Source organism: Nansenia antarctica (genome assembly GCF_963989245.1).
Source record: "Nansenia antarctica genome assembly, chromosome: 18".
Classification (NCBI taxonomy): Eukaryota; Metazoa; Chordata; class Actinopteri; order Argentiniformes; family Microstomatidae; genus Nansenia; species Nansenia antarctica.
Genome location: NC_137691.1, coordinates 19,581,661 through 19,602,083, shown reverse-complemented (window position 1 = coordinate 19,602,083; position 20,423 = coordinate 19,581,661). Strand labels below are relative to the sequence as shown.

Below are 20,423 nucleotides of genomic sequence, written 5' to 3'. Positions count from 1 at the left end.
ACAGTATGGTATTAATGTTCACTTTCGTTTGACCACTGGCCTGTTAATCTGTTGATTATATTCCATTAGTGAGAACCTGGGGATTATCAAGGGCTTTGCCCTCTCATAATACAATTTACTTAGATCTGACACATCCTCATTCTCAATGTTCCATAATTGATTTATTTGAATCAATCTAATGTGGATAATAATCTAACATGGATAACTGTATCTGGTTTATTGATACAGGCAGACTTTCAGAGAAAGTAGTACTGGACTGCAGCCTGTTTCAGAAGAATGATTGACCCATTACACACAGTAACTCTGCAGCGCCACACGGTGGCAGTCAGACCAAACACTGTTGTGGAACAAAACTCACAAACAGTTTCTCCTCGTGGTGGCTCTGTGATCACACAAGCTGAATATCCAAAATGACTTCCTTGATTTCTCATGTCCCCTCTCCTTGCCTCCTTCTCAGAATGCATTGTCTGAGGGGAGGAATGTCAGACCTTCTCCTCAAATGAACATTGAGAATCTGTTGAGGATAGAGGATGTGAGGAAAATACTTTATACATTTTGGCCACAGATTTTCAGAATCTCCCATGGCAAGTTTCCACAAATCACAGTAACACACCAATTCTAATCCATCAATTGTTTTGTGTCCATTCGCTGTTAAATAAATGGTATGGTTCTTGAATGTGGCTGCCAGTTATTGAATTCTCTTAGCTCAGCCTTCTTTTAATGTCCAGTACGTCCTCAGTGAACCACATGAGGTGTGAATTGATGCCATAGTTCATTGTTTTTCAATGAAGAAAGAGATAGAGTAATGATTCTCAATAACTTTTGTCGAAGGCAATTTTAAAGGGTAAGGAGGAGATTAATCAGTTATCAATATGGTCCCCATGGAGGAACATAAAGAGCATCACACGAGTGACAGCCTTTTCCTTTATTATCCCAGCTGATTTGTTCCCACAATGAAATTCCGTAGTTGCTGTTTTTGAACCCTTGACCTTGCCTGTGGGTGTAGGCAGTGTGCCAATTCAGGACTGCAGTCACTTTCATTGTCTGATTGTAAATTCTCATTGTTTGTCTTTTATAAATACAATACTTGATTGGACCAGCGTAATTACCATTGTAATTACAGTGTTACTACACAGATTTAGAGCGACATACTCTTTTATTTGATAATGAAGTAATTATATATTATGATTACATTCTTTGCTTCTTCTTCGGCGTATGCGTTGTTGTTTCCTCTCCACTCCACCAGGCTCGTGGCCGAGGGGCTACCCTTTTACCACCCCGAGACCTAGTTGAGGGGCTACCCTTTTACCACCCCGAGGCCTGGTTGAGGGGCTCACCCGGGCTATATTTCTGGACACCCCTCCAGAAGCCATTCTTTGCTGAATGACTTCAGAGGAAGAGTCTTACTTCCGTTAGCCTCAGATGCATACTACTGTGCAACTCCAAGCCCTCTCCAGGCTGTTAAGTCTAGCATCTGATCCTGGGTGATTCCACAGGTCACCTGCTCCATTTTTCATGGGCGTTAAGCAGGACAAATGTGGGACTCACGTTTCGTCTCACATGGTCTGGGCAATGACCTCGAGGACCACAGCGTACCACAGTAGACGGGTCTCCACTATCAGTCATCCATATTTATTCCCCTTGAATCATTACCTGCTGCTCGTGTCTCCGGAACCTGTTATTTCCGCATTTAAAGTGTTTAATTGAGGTCATTTAATTGAGTGGCATACTGCAGTAGAAACTGTCTTTCATCAGCCTGGTGTAATTTCATGATACAGTTGGAAATGTATCCTAAAATGGTTCAAAAGTAACAAAACGTTTTTTTTTGTTTCAATTGCAATTGGCATGTTTCCCTGTTAAGACTCACACTTGTAAAGATTGAATCACCAGTTTGGAAGTCATCATAAAGGCCTATTACTGATAAGAGGATTGGTCAACACAAACTGCTCTTAAACCTGTGAATTATTAAAGAAGACCGACATGTCAGCTGAATTATTCAGGAGCCTGCGGTATCAAAGTCTGTCTGTGAGTATTCGAGGTCAGGATCGAGGGAGTCCCCCCGACTCCCCCGCATATGACATCACAGTTGAACGAATGTAAACTCGGCACTCCTTTTCCATACAACAGCATTGTATGGAAAACCCACGGTTTCATTTTGAACGGGCATGAACACATTCACATGATATACTCTTTCCCAATTTTATAATGTTTTTTTTTTTTTTACATTTTAGATAATCAAAAATGGCTTCATCCATTGTCTGTATCAAACTGATATTATCCTCACCTATAGAATGTAAAAATATAGGATTGGTTTAGTGTTTTAACACTAATTCCCCACAAAAAAAAACGAAACTAAGATAATTACCGTAACTTGCTATCCCAGTTTCCCCATTGGGGGTGAATAAAGTGATTCTAATCTGATCTAATCTAACATTGGGTCATGCATTAGTCAGCTCAGGTCAAAGGTCTCAGAGTAGTATTTGCCAGGAAAGTTTATCTAGTTTCCTACAGCTCTTATCTGGTTCAGCACTTGCACTCAGGCGGGTTGGGTTTCTATCAGCAGGAAGTAGACACAAGGTATTTCAGGGAAATGTCTGAAAGCCTGACTAATATCTTAAAATAATCCTTCCTGCTGATAGAAACACAACCCACCTGAGTGCAAGTGCTGAACCATGGGCTGGCTGTGGCTCGGGAGGTAGGAGGCTCAGGAGGTTCGATCCCCGGCTCCTCCTGTCTGACGTGTGGAGAAATCCTCAAGACATCCTCCGCAAGACACTGAACTAATGAGCGACCCGGCGCCTTGCATGGTAGCTTGCCGCCATTGGTGTGTGAACGTGTCTGTGAATGGGTGAATGAAAGGCCATTGTAAAAGCACTTTGGAATAAGGTGCCGTGCAGTCCATTCCATTTACACATGGCCTGCCCTCCCTAACATGAGGGAGACTTCCTGAACAGGCCTTCCTGTGTTTGTGTCACACTGTGTTGCTGTTCCTTAGTGTCTGCCAACCCTACCAAGAGGCAAGGTGTGTCCACCTGTCCTTCATATCAGTTAATGCGGAAGAAGCAGATGGAATGTCACACACACACACACACACACACACAGACACACACACACACACACACACACACACACACACACACACACACACACACACACACAGACAGACAGACACTGGTGTTGGACAAAGTATTTCAGTGCATCTTTTGTTTTTGGAAATAAATAAACAGGTGTCAGTATCTTGCCCAGTATTGGCTGGCCGCAAAATGAATCCAGAACAGTTAAGTAGGAAACAGAAACAGAGCGAGTGTCGACCTTTTTTCTCTCTTCTTTCTCTTCGTTCTTTATTGCTATGTCTGCATTAGAAACATGGTATTGGCACTGTAGCCTACAGTATCCCTCCGTGGTCTGTGGCCTGCTCAGTTTTACACTGAACAGTCCATTTCAGAACCAAAAATGTAGAAATGGTTATGTTGATCGTCACCTTCTTAAAATAATAGTCACTTTTGAGGAAAATTATCTTTTTGCCTAAATATCATATACTGTATTTCATATTTGGTTTCGTTTATTCTGTTTTTTTCTCAAAACTTGAAAATATGAGTTAAGCCATTATTTTAAGAAGGCAACGATATGCAGTGATACAATGTGTTGATGTGTTATAATGTACTGTATCATGTACCTGCAAAACCCAGGTTACAATATTTCTGGTCAGGAAAGTCTGAAGCATGGAATCAATACCAAGGCAAGGTCGGTTAGCATGATTAACCTTAATCAAAGGTGAATCCAGAAAGATTGCCCTGTCAATCAGAATCACAGCAGCAGAGCTCTGCTTCACATGCATAGCGGTGAAAGAGCAGCCTCTAGTCAAAGTCAAGGGAAAGGTTTCATCAAACCTGATACCACTGCCTCTTTCCAATGTCTTACATTCAGAGACTATAGTTGAAAGAGGACACTTTGTATGATTTAATGCAGACAGTAGTGTTGTGCTCTGTTCAACTCCAGTGACCGTGTCCTCCAGAGGACACTTCAGTACATAAGCTGCCAGCAAAGCAACTCTAAAATTGGCTTATTGCGTCTGCTGACAAAACAGTAACCTGATCTTCTGATATGAGATTCACTGTCTGTGCTTTGACATGGGACCCATCCACTGTCTCCTACCTTAGGCTACGGAACACAGTCACTTGGAACTCAGGGGAAGGAAGGAATCTGGCACATTCGAACTGTGATAATTATAGATTCCATTAGGCGTTGCATTCCATTCTAGTATGCTGTGTCATAGCAGTTAGCCATTTTTGTTGGTGTTTTGAATGGATTTTCGCACTGAGTGGTTGGTAGCAGGACAGGATGGATTTGATCCCTTCACGGAACGCCGGATGAATAATTAATGCTGGACTCACTTTGTGTTTTGACCTTGTGTCTGCTTACCTGTCTGTTTAATGGCAAAATAGTATCAGGATGGTGTGTCTGGGATATCGCTACACAATCAGAGATTAGTTTGGCACAAGGGACAGCAGACCATTTGTCTGGACTTTAACTAAGTGACTTAGTTAAAGACATGTGAACAGATTGTGAATAGACTCTATTGAGTCTTTTTCACATAATTGACCAAACTCAAGCATTAAATCAAATGAAGTGAGCTAGCAAAGAGAAAGACAGTTGAATCCAAATTCATTAAGAAAAATCCAGACCAGAGGCAAATGTGTGCATATAACCCGTGTGGTGTACAGTAGCACATACAGGCTATTAATAGATACTAGTATCTATTCTGTGGGTGTGCTGTGCGACAGTCACAAGCTCTTAGTTTAGGCAGCCAAGATAGATAATCTTATAAAAGATTCATTTGTTTTTAATATTTAATCCAGCGCTTTTGCTTTTAAATTTGTCTCAGTAAAATCCATTGTCAAGTTCGCATCAGTATATTCGACATTGAACATGGTTTAAGGGATACTTCAGGTCTTTTGATGTTAGACCTCATTTTCCATTTGTGTTGTAGGACCATTCAGACACTTTTTCCCTTTTCCATATTACCATTCTTGAGCTTTCTTTGGCTCGGATTTAGTACCATTTTTATACTTTTGGATTTTTCTAGCACTGACTCCAAATGCAGACATTTTCTAGTTTATATCACTGATCTTTTCACATGAACTCAGAAGGCCCTCCCTCTATCCCTATCTGTGCAATCCCTCACCTTCAACCAATATTCATCCCACTCACTTCTTCTTCTTTCTTCTTCTTCAGGCTTGTTTCAGGGCACATCCTGTATAAGGTAGTATTCAGTATGAATCCCATTGCCTCCTGTGACTGTGTGAGATGACACAGCCGTCACCAGAGGCCCTGATAAGTGGCTCAGTGAGAGTGAGAAGAAATGCCATCACCACGTGGGTGCACTGAAGCTGCAGTGAGAGGGTGGTAATGACAGCTAACGTCGGGTGTCAACAAGAAAATAGGTCTGATGACACCACGTGCTGCTGACTAGTCCCCCTCTGTCATCATCAATCATGTCTGCATGGCTACTGTTGTTGAAAGGGGCAATCTGGGATTGGTACATCCATTTATGGACTCCCAGATTGCCCTTTTAAACTATTTGTACACAATTCCATACCCCTCCTTCCCCTTCCACCCCCTCCCCCTTCCCTTCCCACATCCCTCCCACCCCCTCCCCCTTCCCTTCCCACATCCCTCCCACCCCCTCCCCCTTCCCTTCCCACATCCCTCCCACCCCCTCCCCCTTCCCTTCCCACATCCCTCCCACCCCCTCCCCCTTCCCTTCCCACATCCCTCCCACCCCCTCCCCCTTCCCTTCCCACCTCCCACCGCCTTTCCCCATTACTGGGAGTGGAACGTTTGCGGCATCTCCAAACCAAAAAACTAAGACAATTAGACAAAAGTAATAGAGAAAAAATAAATCAATAAAACAACAACAACAACAACAACAACAATAACTGAACAGAACAGAATACAACAGAAATAAGATACATACTGTACATGTCCACTACAACAGTTCATACATTTAGGATACATTATACTCATACTCATACCTATCCATCAGCATGTATAGTGCTGTATCATATATTTCCATAAATTACAAATCTGGTGCAACGATTAGGAAACAAAATGAAACAAAACTCAAACATAAGGAGGATAGATGTTTAATTAATTAAAGGCACTCAATATATGATTAATAAAACATAGCACATATGGAATTATTGTTAGTATTGTACAGCATATTATATACATATGCTGTATATTGTACAACTTTAATACATTCATGTTTATATAAATACTTTTGTAAAGTGCTGAATGTTCAGTATCTAACTGATCCACCATCAAACTTATTGCCAACTCATTTCACGATTGTAATTATTGCTGTTTCCACATAATATATATAGTCCAGCCAACACTTATTTATACTGATTTGAACAGACTAGAAAATACAATATATTCTGGAGTACTCATTATCTCATTAATGAACACTCTATTGAGAGGCTGAATGAGTTACAGGTGTGTAGCCAATGCCATCTCCAACACATCTGTCCTATAGCTCACACTATCTCAATTACTTAAAATAATGTTTTTTACACATGCATATAAGGTGCCATGTTTTGGTACCATGCATTCATAAATATGTATTTTATTTAATTTATTGAACGGTACTTTATGTTTATCTTAATGTTTAATTTGTTTATTTTGGTATATAATTCACAGCAACATAAAATCTAAAATCCAATTAAGATGTCCCTTATCCATATTAAATACAGGGTAAGGACTTAAGGTAACTACTATATGGATAACACATCAGAGAAAGTCACAACAACTATCACACTTAAGTTTATTGATACTTGATGTCTCAGCACGCTGTTCCATGGAAAGCTACCAATAGTAACATGTTGGAATAGTGTTTCAATTAACTAGAGTGCAAAGGTGTGTGACTTTTCTTTTTGGAGCTTTCTATCTATACAATATGATATATTGGATGAGATTAGAATAAGCCAGTAACTGTTGGAGAGTTTCTTTCCTTAACTTGGCATAGCTGTGTTAGGGCCACAGCATGGTAATATGCATTGAAAGAGCCAACGGGATAGTGAGAATGTGTTAGAATCATGCAGGGTGTAAAAGAATGACACAGTGTCTAATGGTATGGCTTTTGTTCTTCATATCAGTTGCACCTGATTGCATAGAAGTTCAACATTATTTAGTTATTTTATTCTCATGATAAATAGATGAACTATAGCTTACAAATGGAAGATGAAAGAATATTTGAAATGCCTGATTATCTGTGAGTAAAAATAGAAAGACAATGATTTTCATTATTCTTTATGACTTTACTGTTTTCAGCTTGAAATCATTGCGTTCCATTAGATTGTAGACAGGGTCATGCAATTGATCAGTTTTGAACGTTGTTTCGTGTTTTATGCATGCAAGATTAAACTGGAAAGCAATTTAGCTTACTTGTTAATGTGGCTATAGTTTGTAGAAATGGTTGATATCGTTTATTTTTTTATGATGTGGTTAAACTACTAAGGCATCCACTACTGATAATGTAGATTTGCTGACACGCAGTGTGCACTGGTAATCTTGGTCATCAGAAGTGCTTTTTTGTCTGTGCTGATCATCTCAAGATCTATCTAGATACTGCTGAATATAGCAAAGTATAACATGAAAATGTAGTGTACTATAGTATGACTGAATACGCTCTGTAGAGTTTGGGAAATGTAACTTTGGGTGCATTTTAAATCCACTCTATGGACTGAAAATATGAAGTATTTGACAACGTCAGTGAATACTGTGATATTCAATGAGTTTGAGCAACTTGCCCTGTTTTCCATTTCCATATCTTGTCTCTATTTCTTCAACGTCAATATTTCCAGTCAGTAGACAATTTCCAGCCATCACTTGCCACTCTAAATATAGCTGGATAGGATATGCATGCTTAAAATACTTCTATTCCATATACAATCCCAGTCCAGAGCCTTTGAAGTAAAATAAATAAAATTGACCGTAGGCTAATGTAGTCGGCTAATGTAGTCGCTGTGTTGTTCTAATTGCACTTTGACACATCTGTATGCACAACAATCAGACTTGTTACTCCCATGAGCTCCTTGTTTGAGTAGTTTGCAATACGTACATAATGTACTACGTATTGGCACAAATACTGCCATGATATGAGTACAAAATAGGAAAAAACCTAGAGACAAGTTGATATCAGTTCTGGATATGTTTGATTTCATGCCCTGGTGATTATAAAAGCCTAAAGGATCATTACATGCTGTTTTTGTCATTCTGCCAGCCACCATTAGATTTGTCTAGCGAGGGTGTGCTACCATACTTGTTATTAGCATCCAATATTTTCTGAGCGACCTGCGCTGCCTCGTCAATCACTGCTTTCTCCTCCTGCTCCGTCTCCCGGTGGTAGAAATAGTTAAAATTGGAGACGATAACGGGGACGGGCAAGGCAATGGTCAAGACACCAGAGATGGCACAGAGGGTACCAACCATTTTCCCTCCGATAGTGGTGGGACACATATCCCCGTAGCCGACAGTGGTCATTGTCACCACAGCCCACCAGAACCCTTCAGGGATGCTAACAAACTGCGTCTCAGGCTCGTCCACCTCAGCAAAGTAGATGGCACTGGAGAAAAGTATCACCCCTATGAAGAGGAAGAAGATGAGCAGGCCGAGCTCCCTCATACTGGCTTTCAGGGTCTGGCCCAGGATCTGAAGCCCCTTTGAGTGTCGGGAGAGTTTGAAGATTCGGAAGACTCGTACTAGACGGATGATTCGTAATATGGACAGTGACATATTCTGGCCTGCGTTGATATCTTCATCAGGCGTGGTAGACAGCTCCGTCCCAATGGTGACGAAATAGGGAATTATGGAGACAATGTCAATGGTATTCATAATGTTATTGAAGAAGTCACTCTTGCTGGGGCAGACAATAAAGCGTACACCGAGCTCAAAGCAGAACCAAATAATGCAAATAGTTTCCACAATGAAAAAAGGGTCTGTGAAATAGGCAACCAAGTCCTTTTGAGCAGGATGGAGGGGGCCAGTTGAGTTGAGCATTTGGGAAAGTGTTGGTAAGTAGGCCATATCATCACGAAACTCAGGCAGAGTTTCCAGGCAGAAAATAAAGATGGAGATGACTATGACAAATACGGACACCAATGCCACTGACCTGGCTGCACTGGAGCTCTCTGGATACTCAAACAGTAGCCAGAACTGCCGATGGAGCTCATTGGTGGGCAAGAGCACTTCAGGTTCATCAATGAAGCCCTCATCCTCACGGAATTGCTCCATAGCTTCACTTCCTAACTCATAGAAAACCATCTCTTTTGCAAAAACATCTAAGGGGACATTGGCCGGTCTTCGGATCTTACCCCCTGACTGATAGAAGTATAGAATTCCATCAAAACTGGGACGGTTTCGGTCGAAGAAATACTCGTTCTTCATGGGGTCAAAGTAATCCATCCTTTTCATGGGGTCCCCTAGCAAGGAATCTGGAAACCGATTCAGAGTTTTGAGTTGTGTTTCATACATCAGGCCTGAAATATTGATGACCACTTTCTGATCCATGGACCCATGAGATGGGCCCTGCTTTTCCCCAAATGGGTCGTCATCACAACAATCCTTCACCATCTTACTGAAGACACTGTCCGACTGCGAGCCATCGCTGTTCATCAGGAGTTTCAGATTGGAGAGAAGACTGGTGCAACTAGATTGTCCTTTATTAGCCAGCAGCACGGGTGGAGTAGAAGGGGAAGCCCCTTCCTCTGCAATCGGATTCACATGTCGCCCTCTGTGTGGCGACTGATTCGGAGACGGCACCAGAAGATTGGTCTGAACCACGTTCTGATCCGGCGCCTCTGAGGGAGGCGATGTCGGGTACCCGGAGTCGTTGGGGTCGACCATGTTGATGCCGACGTCATCCATGTTCTCAAAGTTAAACAGCGGCACCTCCATCACTTTCCCGTCTCCGGGCCACAGCTCTGCTCCTCCGCCAGGGTCAGTGATACGGGGCTGAGAGGACTCCACTGATCAGGGCCACACTGAAGATCCCTTCAGGGCTTCTTGGCTCCTGGTGAGCATTCAGACAGGTTTATCCAACAGGCTCCTTGTGATCTGGGAAAAGATCAGAGGAAGAGGAATGTATTTGTTGTAAGTCGCTTTAGATAAAGGTGCTTTCTGCTAAATGCCCAAAATGTAAATGTGAAATGGAGAAAACCTTCAGGTCACATTGTGTGCAGTGTTGCAGTGTGTTTGTGGACTATAATGTAGCTTTTGTCTATTCCTTATTCCTTACTCCACTGGTGTAATAACACAGACTGCACAACTCTGTATATCATGTTATTGCTTAAACTATATAATACCTGTGCATGTTAATAATAGCCTGTACTGTACTACCGTAATTACAGTGTTATTACACATGTAAATTATTGGGTTGCCATGGTAGCCTCATATTGTAATATCCTTAGTTTGTTAAGGTGAAAAAATATGATGTATTTAGTCTTTTATTGTGTTGTTTAGTATTTATCGTATTTATACTGTAGACACAGCGCACCTGCCAAAACAAAACCTGGGTCCCTGGATGAATAAAAGTGAAATAGAAAAAGTAGGGGTCGTTTATCTTTCCACATGGTTAGGACAGGTTAGGACAGGTAACCATATCCTGACACGGGCTTTTAAACTGCAACCACTGTCTCCACTTGACACCTCGGGCCCCTCTCACTACAGGACAATCTTCTGGCTCTATGACAGCTAGCATTGCAGACTTAAGTAGGCAAAAAAAACAATCGCATTGATCTTGACAGTGAAATGTCTCCTAGTGCATAGACCAAAAAAGAATGTGCTTTAGTGCTGCAAAAATAAACGTATTGATTGAATATATAGTATATAGTACAAAGTATATTTGCTGCAGTTGATACAGATCAATCGAGTCATTGATAGGGGTCGCAAACTATCGTAATCTTTCCGTCCTGCCACGGTGATTCTCCAACGCATGTCATTGAGAAGTACTTCTACTAAAAGACGCACAGCACCCCGTACCGCTATACTCCATCACCGGCAACACCACAGATAGACATAAACACAAACACACACACACACACACACACACACACACACACACACACACACACACACACACTTACGCCAAGGTCATTAGTGCGGAGCCAGCTATGTCCAGATGTCCGGGCCACTCACCGTCCCTAGGTCTGTGCCTGCAGCGGTTCCTGTGTCCTTCCTGTCCCAGGTAGCTAACTCCGCTGTGCAGCACTCTAACTCCGCTGTGCAGCCCTCTCCTTCCCTCTCCCTCTACTCTGCCCATCCAGTTCAACAATCAGGAGATCTCAGTGTCTCCAGCTCTATTAAAGCTCCGATTGGGTAATCATACACCCTATACGAAACCAGAGACACCATTACTGACCGCCACACGCTTGCGCATACACACAAACACACAAACACACACACACATACACACACACACACACACACGCACACACACTCACGCACGCACACACACACACTCGTGCACGCACACACACACACACACACACACACACACACACACACACGCACGCACGCATGCACGCACGCACGCACGCACACACACACACACACACACACACACACACACTTGCTTACTGTATTGTTGATGTGGGGGGGTCACCCCACTCCTTGCTCCCCCTCTTCCCCTCCTCAGTCAGTGGGATAGTGAGGGAGGTATGGAGCCCAAGGAGATCCCCTCTCTCCTGGAGCCAATAGCGTTTTGACACGGCAAGAGCGGGACGTTCTCCTGCCCCGGCTTCTGCAGAGTAAGCATATAAAGAGTAACTTCTCAGGGGAGAGCGCTGGATCGTCCAATCCGACCCCACCCCGGGGATTAGTCTCCTATAACCCTGCCTGTCCTACAGGAGCCATCTATACCTGCAGTACTACGCATCTGCCAGGTGGAGAGTGGCCGCATGCATCAGAGGTCACTCAGTTCAAGGACCCCTTGGCAAATCATGAATGACTGCATTCAAAGTGTGTAGGTAGTGTTTATAGCCAATAGGTTCTCACTAAAAGACAAATGACTTGATTCTTTTCACATTAGCAAAGAGCTTGACAGCTCCTGATTGAGACGACTACTGTATGTGTGACTTGAAAAAGTCAGTATTCGGCTATAATAATATGAATTAACACATTATTCATATGAACACTATTACTATATTATTCAATATCTACAGGGGTTTTACAATATCATATATGTCCTTACTTCAACAGATGAATTATGAGGATGATATTGCACCGTGTCTGTGTTGTTGTATTTCATCTATCCAGCCTCAAAAGAAACGGCACCCCTTTGCATTTAGTAATGCATCACCCTTCATCTTAACTCTCATATTAGTTATTTGTTATTTATTATTTTAAATCATGTTCGAAATAAATATTCATTCATTCATTCATTCATTCATCTTTAGGCTCCATTTAACTTTGAATTTAACTATGCAGCCATAGCATGTTACAGTAGAGACATAATGTTGCCATACATTGGATGTCTCAAAGCCTCCGTTTGGATGACGGACCTTCAACTGTCATATTCAACTCAAATGTGGAACAGTCCACCAATAATATTTATGTCCTCTTTTGATCGTGAGCTTTGATTTGATAAACACACACATTTTGTCCATGGAATGTTATTTCCCAGAAGAAATATAGCCAGAAACAGATGGCACTGAATCAGTAATGTATTATATTGATAAATCCTTGAGTTTCACACTGAGGCCAGAAGGCCTGTGTTCTGTATAGATTTACAATAGAAAAACCTCAATCCTTTCCAAAAAACTCCTTGGGAGTGCCTGACTGTATATCATTCTGATGCATCTTGCCAACTCAAGCAGGCACACACAGCGTGCTAGGAGTCAAGGACTACGTCAAATTAACAAAATGGCTACCCGGGACACGAAGCAGTCGCAGGGGGAAGCGAGCCGAAGAGAAAAGGGACATTAAATCTATAGCGTGCCTGATCTGTCCCGCGGCGCTTGCTGATTCCTTTGAAAGTATAAAAGTTCCAATTAAAGTTTATCTTGTGCTCTTGTGCCCCTTCAGAAGGGCGGCCAAATTGGCAACACTAGAGATATATTGTGTTACATGATAGAGAGAGGCCGATAGAATATGTCCCTAGAATAGATTCCTCCATCTACCTGTCTCGCTCCCTCTACTGCAGGCATCCTGGAGTTACTGACTGTCTCCTGGTAGCTACACATTGCGGTGCGAGCGAAACCACTGCAGGCATGGATAGTGAGGCTTCAAGGTCATGTCCTGTAAGCACTTCGAAGGCTTTATAATCCATCCAGGGCTCTTTTTACGCTACGCTACACACATGCATACTGTACACACACTCACACACACACACACACACACACACACACACACACACACACACACAGATGTGCGCGCACACACACGCTCATGTGCACACACACACAGTACTACCGTAACAGACACATGCAAGCACACACACACAAAAACTCTCATTTTGCATGAGCCTGCAATGTCCTGCCGTGTCATTGAAGAGGTAGGCTGTTGACAAACTAGCTGTCACTACATCCACGTCACTATATACACTGCATAGATGAATCTACTACAAGGAGAGAGTGAAGAAGACAGAGAGGAGGTGGAGGAGCGACAGGGAATGTCTGAGGGCTCCTAATCTATCCATCTTCTGCACAGCGATCTGTGACAGTGAGAGTGAAGGAGAGGAGAAAGACAATGGACTGCAGGGGATGATACGCATCTACTGCAGTGACATTCACTCCCTGATCTCCCTCTCTCTCTCTCCCTCTCTCTCTCTTCCCCTCCCTATCTCTCTCTCTCTCTCTTTCTCTCACTCGCTCTCTCTCTCTCTCTCTCTTCCCCTCTCTCTCTCTCCCTCTCTCTCTCTTCCCCTCCCTATCTCTCTCTCTCTCTCTCTCTCTTCCCCTCCCTATCTCTCTCTCTCTCTCTTCCCCTCCCTATCTCTCTCTCTCTCTCTCTCTTTCTCTCACTCGCTCTCTCTCTCTTCCTCTCACTCTCTCTCATCACGGTATCAGAGTGCTGCTGTCCCTCCCCCACTGTGACACTGTCACCTTAGCTGTAAACATGCACACACACACACACACACACACACACTCACACACACACACACACACACACACACACACACACACACGCACAGGGACACTGTTGACTTAGCATCTTTTCACTCGGTGTGTGTGTGAGTGTGTATACTGACACTGCTTGGATCATATGTGCCTGCCCATGGCACGCCTCTGCAGACCATGCAGCATGTACTGTATATCATGACAGCCTCTTAAAGGAATAGCAACATATTTTGAAGATCTAGGTTTAAATAATAGTATAATATAATTTAATATAATGGATTACCTATGAATCTATGATAGCTTATTCTGATTATGTGAAAAGGCACATGATATATATATATATACAGTATATAGAAATACTTCATTTGGATTCAGAGGCTAGGTATCTCATCTAGCACAAACAATCCAGTAATCTAAACACCCATATGCTCCACCATCACGGGCAGCAGGATATCAAAGTTCACGCCAGGTAGCATGCTCTGGTTTTTTCCATACTAGTAATCCTATAGCTCAGCGTTGGTGAAGGCCCCTCGTTATTCCAATCGAGTAATCCTATCGCTTGGTGGAAGCCCTTCCCTACAGAGGTGAAGGTTGGGTCAGAGCAGAAGGGTAGGAAGGCTGTAGTGGGTATCGGCCTCTTCAAAGGTGAACAAAGGCGCTTTGGGTCAACAAAGCGTGTGGCATCACTTTACATCAAATGCTGAATTCCAAATCGACCTCCCTGCCCCTACGGCCTAGCCACTCCTTTAGATCTGAGAGGATCGGATTGGTGGAAGCAACATGGCAGCCTGCCATTCAGAACAGGGCCATTTCTCAATTTCTTGAGAAGATCAGAGGTTAGGCATCAGAAGTAATCCTGTCACAGAAGGACATCTCCCTGCACACTCAGGATAAATGCAACATTTCCATTTATTGACGTAAGCTTTGAGCATAACATCTTTGTCTGAGCATTCAGGTTACAGTTAGGGTTCCATTTAGTGGTAATCAAAAACCACCTTGACTAATGATAAACATTTTCCATTAAAGAATTACACAATATGTATAGCGCCATTAGATCAGTGACCTGTAAGTCTGTATCACTCTTGTAGATACACTATCGTGACCACGGCCGGACCTATGCATAGGCATTCAAAGCAATCAAGCCTCAATTACCGCCGCTGCAACTGCGGAGGAGGAATGAGGCTCCTTAAACTGCGGAGGAGGAATGAGGCTCCTTAAACTGCGGAGGAGGAATGAGGCTCCTTAAACTGCGGAGGAGGAGTGAGGCTCCTTAAACTGCGGAGGAGGAATGAGGCTCCTTAAACTGCAGAGGAGGAGTGAGGCTCCTCTCCGTACCTGAAGACTTGGCGGCAGAGGCAGGTGAGTTTAACCCCAACGTTACATTAGATTTTTTTTCTTACATTTTTGAATGATTTGTTCAAGGGGGACACAGTACATTAATGAACACTTAAATGGAATGCGCACATATCATCAGTGTAAATGTACCCAGTTATTGCCATAGGCTATTTCCGTTGGTGGTCCCCCTGCCAGAAGTAACAGGGCTACATTTCCTAATGGAAGAAATCAGGTTATGGGGTAAAATAAACACATCATATAGATACAGTCATGATTAAAATAAACACAAAAATACAGTAGCTAAAATAAAAATCAGATGGCATCTAACCTAAGGCATCTAGCCTAACATGCATCACAGTAGGTCATATGACTACACAACAAGCCCTAACCTGATTTAGCCTAATCTAACTGATCCCTAGCAGGGTTAGAGGTGTGTGCAGGTTTGGTTTTGCTCCAACCATCGTCTCAGCTGGGTGTTGAAGGAGCTATATGTGGGACATTCTCTAACCAGCTGTGGTAGGCTGTTCCATAGACGCTTCCCCTGACCGACAGAACCGCTTGGCTGAAGGTGGTGCCTCTCTGGCGTACCTCACAGTCACCACACGCATCGTTCCTATTCTGTACAACTTGTACAATTCAGAGGCAAGGCCAGAAACGATTTTGAAGCCTAACGCAGCTGAGGAACTTTTGTTCTCACTGCAACCGAGGGATACAAGCCGAGGAGTCAAATGAAGAAAGTATTGTGTCTGCTGGGCCAGAGGTGCAACACTCAGGAGCAGATTGGCAGAGAATTTGGGCAAATTGTACTTGGGCGCTACCCACATAATCAGCTGTGCTGCTCATCCCACAAATGCACGATCCTTACAAGTTGGACATCATTGTAAAGGGAAATAAACAGGCTTTCCAACGATATAGAATACAATGCCAATTAGCATTGTAATAGCAGAGAAATAATCGACCAAACACAAACAATTTCCAAATTACCTACTTCAATTAATGAGCATGATAATAATCATGTGGCTGTTAAAAGTCATTTTGTTTGTTTATCAATTATAAAAAATGTACATGTAGGGCCCGAAAAAATACAGTCTGCCTAGTGTGATCTATCCATTTAATCTGGCACTGATCGTGACCAAAGTTGACAGAATTGTATTGTTTTCAGCTCACATCAAGAGAGAGAGAGAGAGGGAGAGAGAGAGAGAGAGAGAGAGAGAGAGAGAGAGAGAGAGAGAGAAAGAGAGAGAGAGAGAGAGAGTTAGAAGGAGAGAGAATGAAAGAGAATAAAAACATGCCAACAACCCTACAGGGAGGAAGAATGTGGTACACCACCCACTATGTTTTCACAGGGGAAACACAGTGCATGGCCACAGGCGCTCTGACATCTTCCCATACCTCCTGCGTCATCGTGTGACTTCCTCTCATGTCCCCGTCTGCCCTGTAGCATCATGCTAATAAACTAGCCAGTTAACAGTTAGCAGACACAGGGTGGGTGAATCCTATTAGCCTCTCTGTTTGTGTTTCTGTATATTGTTTTAAACCAAAACCCATGAGCATTAGTGAATGGTAGTTATTCAATGTATTGTGAGACATTCTCATACAGAAAATATTAGTGAATGGTAGTTATTCAATGTATTGTGAGACATTCTCATACAGAAAATAGTTGTTAGTTCGTTAGTATGTCAATATGTGCACATCACGCAGTATCATAATAAACGGTATGAAAATGAGACCCCGTTGACAGGTACAATGAATGGAATCCCTTAGTCTCACCCTTCATCACCTACCTGCCTGTAAAACCAATGGAATAGTGCCAGACGTGATAACCCTTCCCCTCCACTCCAGGCAGGCTCGAGCAACATTGGATTTCCAATCCTAGTTGAACCAGGTCTGGTGTGGATGTGTGATACTGCAGTGTGGGGCTCATTTTCCCCAATGCTAGTAAAGTCCTGTAAATGACCTATATATCTATCCATCGTCTGCCAGGTGCTACCAGGGGTCTCGATCATATTTCACATTCATGCTTATGCTAAGTTGGTCATATGCCATTTTCCAGTCGTATACTCTCACCTTTCTGCCCTGACTCCTGGCTGCCCTTCACACTATCTGTTTACAAGGAGAGAGGACAAAGGAAGAACAGGGACAGGGAGAGAGAGGGGCAGCGCAATGTTGTTACATTCCACACCCACAGTTAGAGAGGCACATCATACACCTGCCTCGTAAAAGCAGCCAGATATCTCATTCTGTTTCCCTTCACAGATGGTTTTACTAGGCTACTGTACATCATCACTGGAACATTCAACATAATGACAGAGTTCATAACACATAACATGACACGTTCCTAATCCCTGGCTGAGCTAAAAAGTTATTCCTGCCTCCACCTATAGGTGGAGTAAGAGTTTAAGGGGGGGAGCTCAAACTGAAAGGCCACGAATGCAAATGACTTACACAGGTGTATGTACATGACCATTCTGTTATTCCTTTCCATAACATCTTGACGACTATGAAGTCAAACTATTCCTGAAGATGCGGGATCCCTCTCCATGGCATCCCACTAGGGGCAGCCTCTGGAATGATCTTTTCGATTATTCACCATAGTGGCATCTCTCAGAAAACAGACAACACAGAGGTGAAGCATCCTCAGACCCCCCCCCCCCCCCCCCGACCTACCCCACACACCCTCCCGTCCAACCCCCCCCCCACCCCCCCGCCCCTCAACTGACACTCCTATTGGCTTATAAAATATTTCTTCCCTAATCACTTCGGGTGTCCCCAGCGGCGACTTTGTTTCCACGGCAGCAGCAGCCTCTGGGTGTTGGTCTTAGACGGTCACTGGATACCCGGGCGCCAGTCGGGGTCAGAAGGTGCTGAGAAGCTGTGGTTGGTTGCCGCATTCTGGAGGAGAGACAGGCAGATCATTCCTCTCTTTAGAGTCGCTGGTAGCCACTGTAGTATGTAAGAACATAAGTTAACAATGAGGTCTCTCAGCGTGCATTTCCAAACACTTACAGACAACAAAACAAAATGTTGATTCTGAGACGATTGTATTGTGATGGGCCTTGTTTTACACACATCTATTTGAATGCAGTTTGTGATCTCAGTTAGCTCCTTTCACCAATTGATAGAGCTCACCAACAGCTTTATGGTGATACAACTATTTTAGCACAAAATATCACTGAGGCCCTTAGTGTGCCAAGCCTATTAAATACTTGTCCAACAGAACAAGCCTGTTGTTTTGACACTCATAAGTTAAGGTGTTATGTTAAAGTGCTTTAAGTATTATGCATAAAGTGTTATGCATAAAGTGCTAAGCGAATTCCCCTTTTAGCCTACTGGGAATCTGTCTATGCATTCCTTTAGCATGGTAAACATGGTTTACTTTAAATGTTGAAGCTAAACTGTTTTACGGTTTACAATACATTGTGCAGAGAATATTTTGATTTTGTTATTTGAGAGTGATGTGGTCTGGTTGGTAGGGCAGCAGCACTGGCAAACTCTTATTTATTTATTTACTTATATTTAGTATGCAGCTGGTGCCATTGTAACCTGTATCGGCGCTACCGATCCCTGGCCACCAAAACATCCCGTTTCAAAAACAGTTTTTTCCCCTCTGCCATAAGGACTCTCAACACCTGACTCACTGCACTTTATAAATTGTAAATTGTATATATGTTCTTGTCTTGTGGTTATGTGTGTTTATGTCCATGTGATAGTTATGTGCAATGTGTGTATGTTTTTTGACACTACTGTATTGAGCTGTACCGAAAACAAATTCCACCGACCTAGGTCGTGTGGTCATTAAACGATTCATTATTGTCTGTCCAATAATCTTCTGTGAGTCAATAGACACATATGGCATTGTGCTTTTATATTGGTCTTTGATTTCCTGCAGTTAGTACTCCCAGACCGAGAAGTTCCGCCCATACTGATCCTGTCCTTCATTGAACAGCAGTACTTTATACTCTCCCTGTCCAACATCTTCACATCCCTACAATCATATGTTTCCATGCCTGTGAACACTTGAAGTTCTAATAAAAGATTGTTTTTATATTCAATCCTATGCCGCTCACTTTGGATAGGATATGAATAATGAATGAACTAAAGCCACAAACCCCCGGCCTCCACCATTTCCTCAAACACACGAGCACTTAACAAGGGAATACACATTGTAATACTGTAGGATCTATCGATTACATGCATATTCAGAATGACTTACATGCAATAATATTCTTTGTGTGTTTGTGTGTTTGTGAGTTTGTGTGTGTGTGTGTGTGTGTGTGTGTGTGTGTGTGTGTGTGTGTGTGTGTGTGTGTGTGTGTGTGTGTGTGTGTGTGTGAGTGATCAGGCGTGTGTGTTTTCTGGTGCCACAGAGGTACTGTAACCCCTTTGCCCCCTCCTTCATCTGTATTCTTTCTCTGTAGGGCAACGTTGTTGTTGGAGCAGGACCAGTGTCACCCAGGGTCCACTGGACATGACTCCTCATCTGGAGCCAGTATCCTCTGTGTCCTCCTCCTGTTCCTCTGTGTCCTCCTCCTGTTCCTCTGTGTCCTCCTCCTGTTCCTCTGTGTCCTCCTCCTGTTCCTCTGTATCCTCCTCCTGTTCCTCTGTATCCTCCTCCTGTTCCTCTTCCAGTTGCTATACATAATGCATGGGCATGACGAACAGTTCCAGAACAGAATCATCACATTCTCTGACCCACCCCTCACAGAGCTGTGTGAGTGTTTTGGTACATTCTACGTACGAGGGATTCCTCTTATTTTATATATACAACTATTGATATTGTATATATTCCAGTTTGAATCTGTAAAACTGCCATGTGGCTATCAAACAGGGCATGCTGGCAGAGATAAAAAATAATAATATTCTTATTATAAAAATACGATAACAATCTGAGGATACCATTCCTCATTCCATTCTATGCATTACAATGAGCCTAGCATCCAATTTCAACCTCCACTGGTATCAAATAAACTT

General features: G+C 42.9%; 1 protein-coding gene across 1 annotated transcript; it reads right to left on the bottom strand.

The window, feature by feature from the left end:
* Positions 1–8,256: 8,256 nt before the first annotated feature.
* On the bottom strand, positions 8,257–9,957 carry LOC308173333 (potassium voltage-gated channel subfamily A member 10-like; the record flags this gene model as incomplete). Its single annotated transcript, XM_080548343.1, has 1 exon — positions 8,257–9,957. One exon carries the CDS (start codon positions 9,955–9,957, stop codon positions 8,257–8,259), a length of 1,701 nt encoding a protein of 566 aa, XP_080404469.1.
* Positions 9,958–20,423: the final 10,466 nt, after the last annotated feature.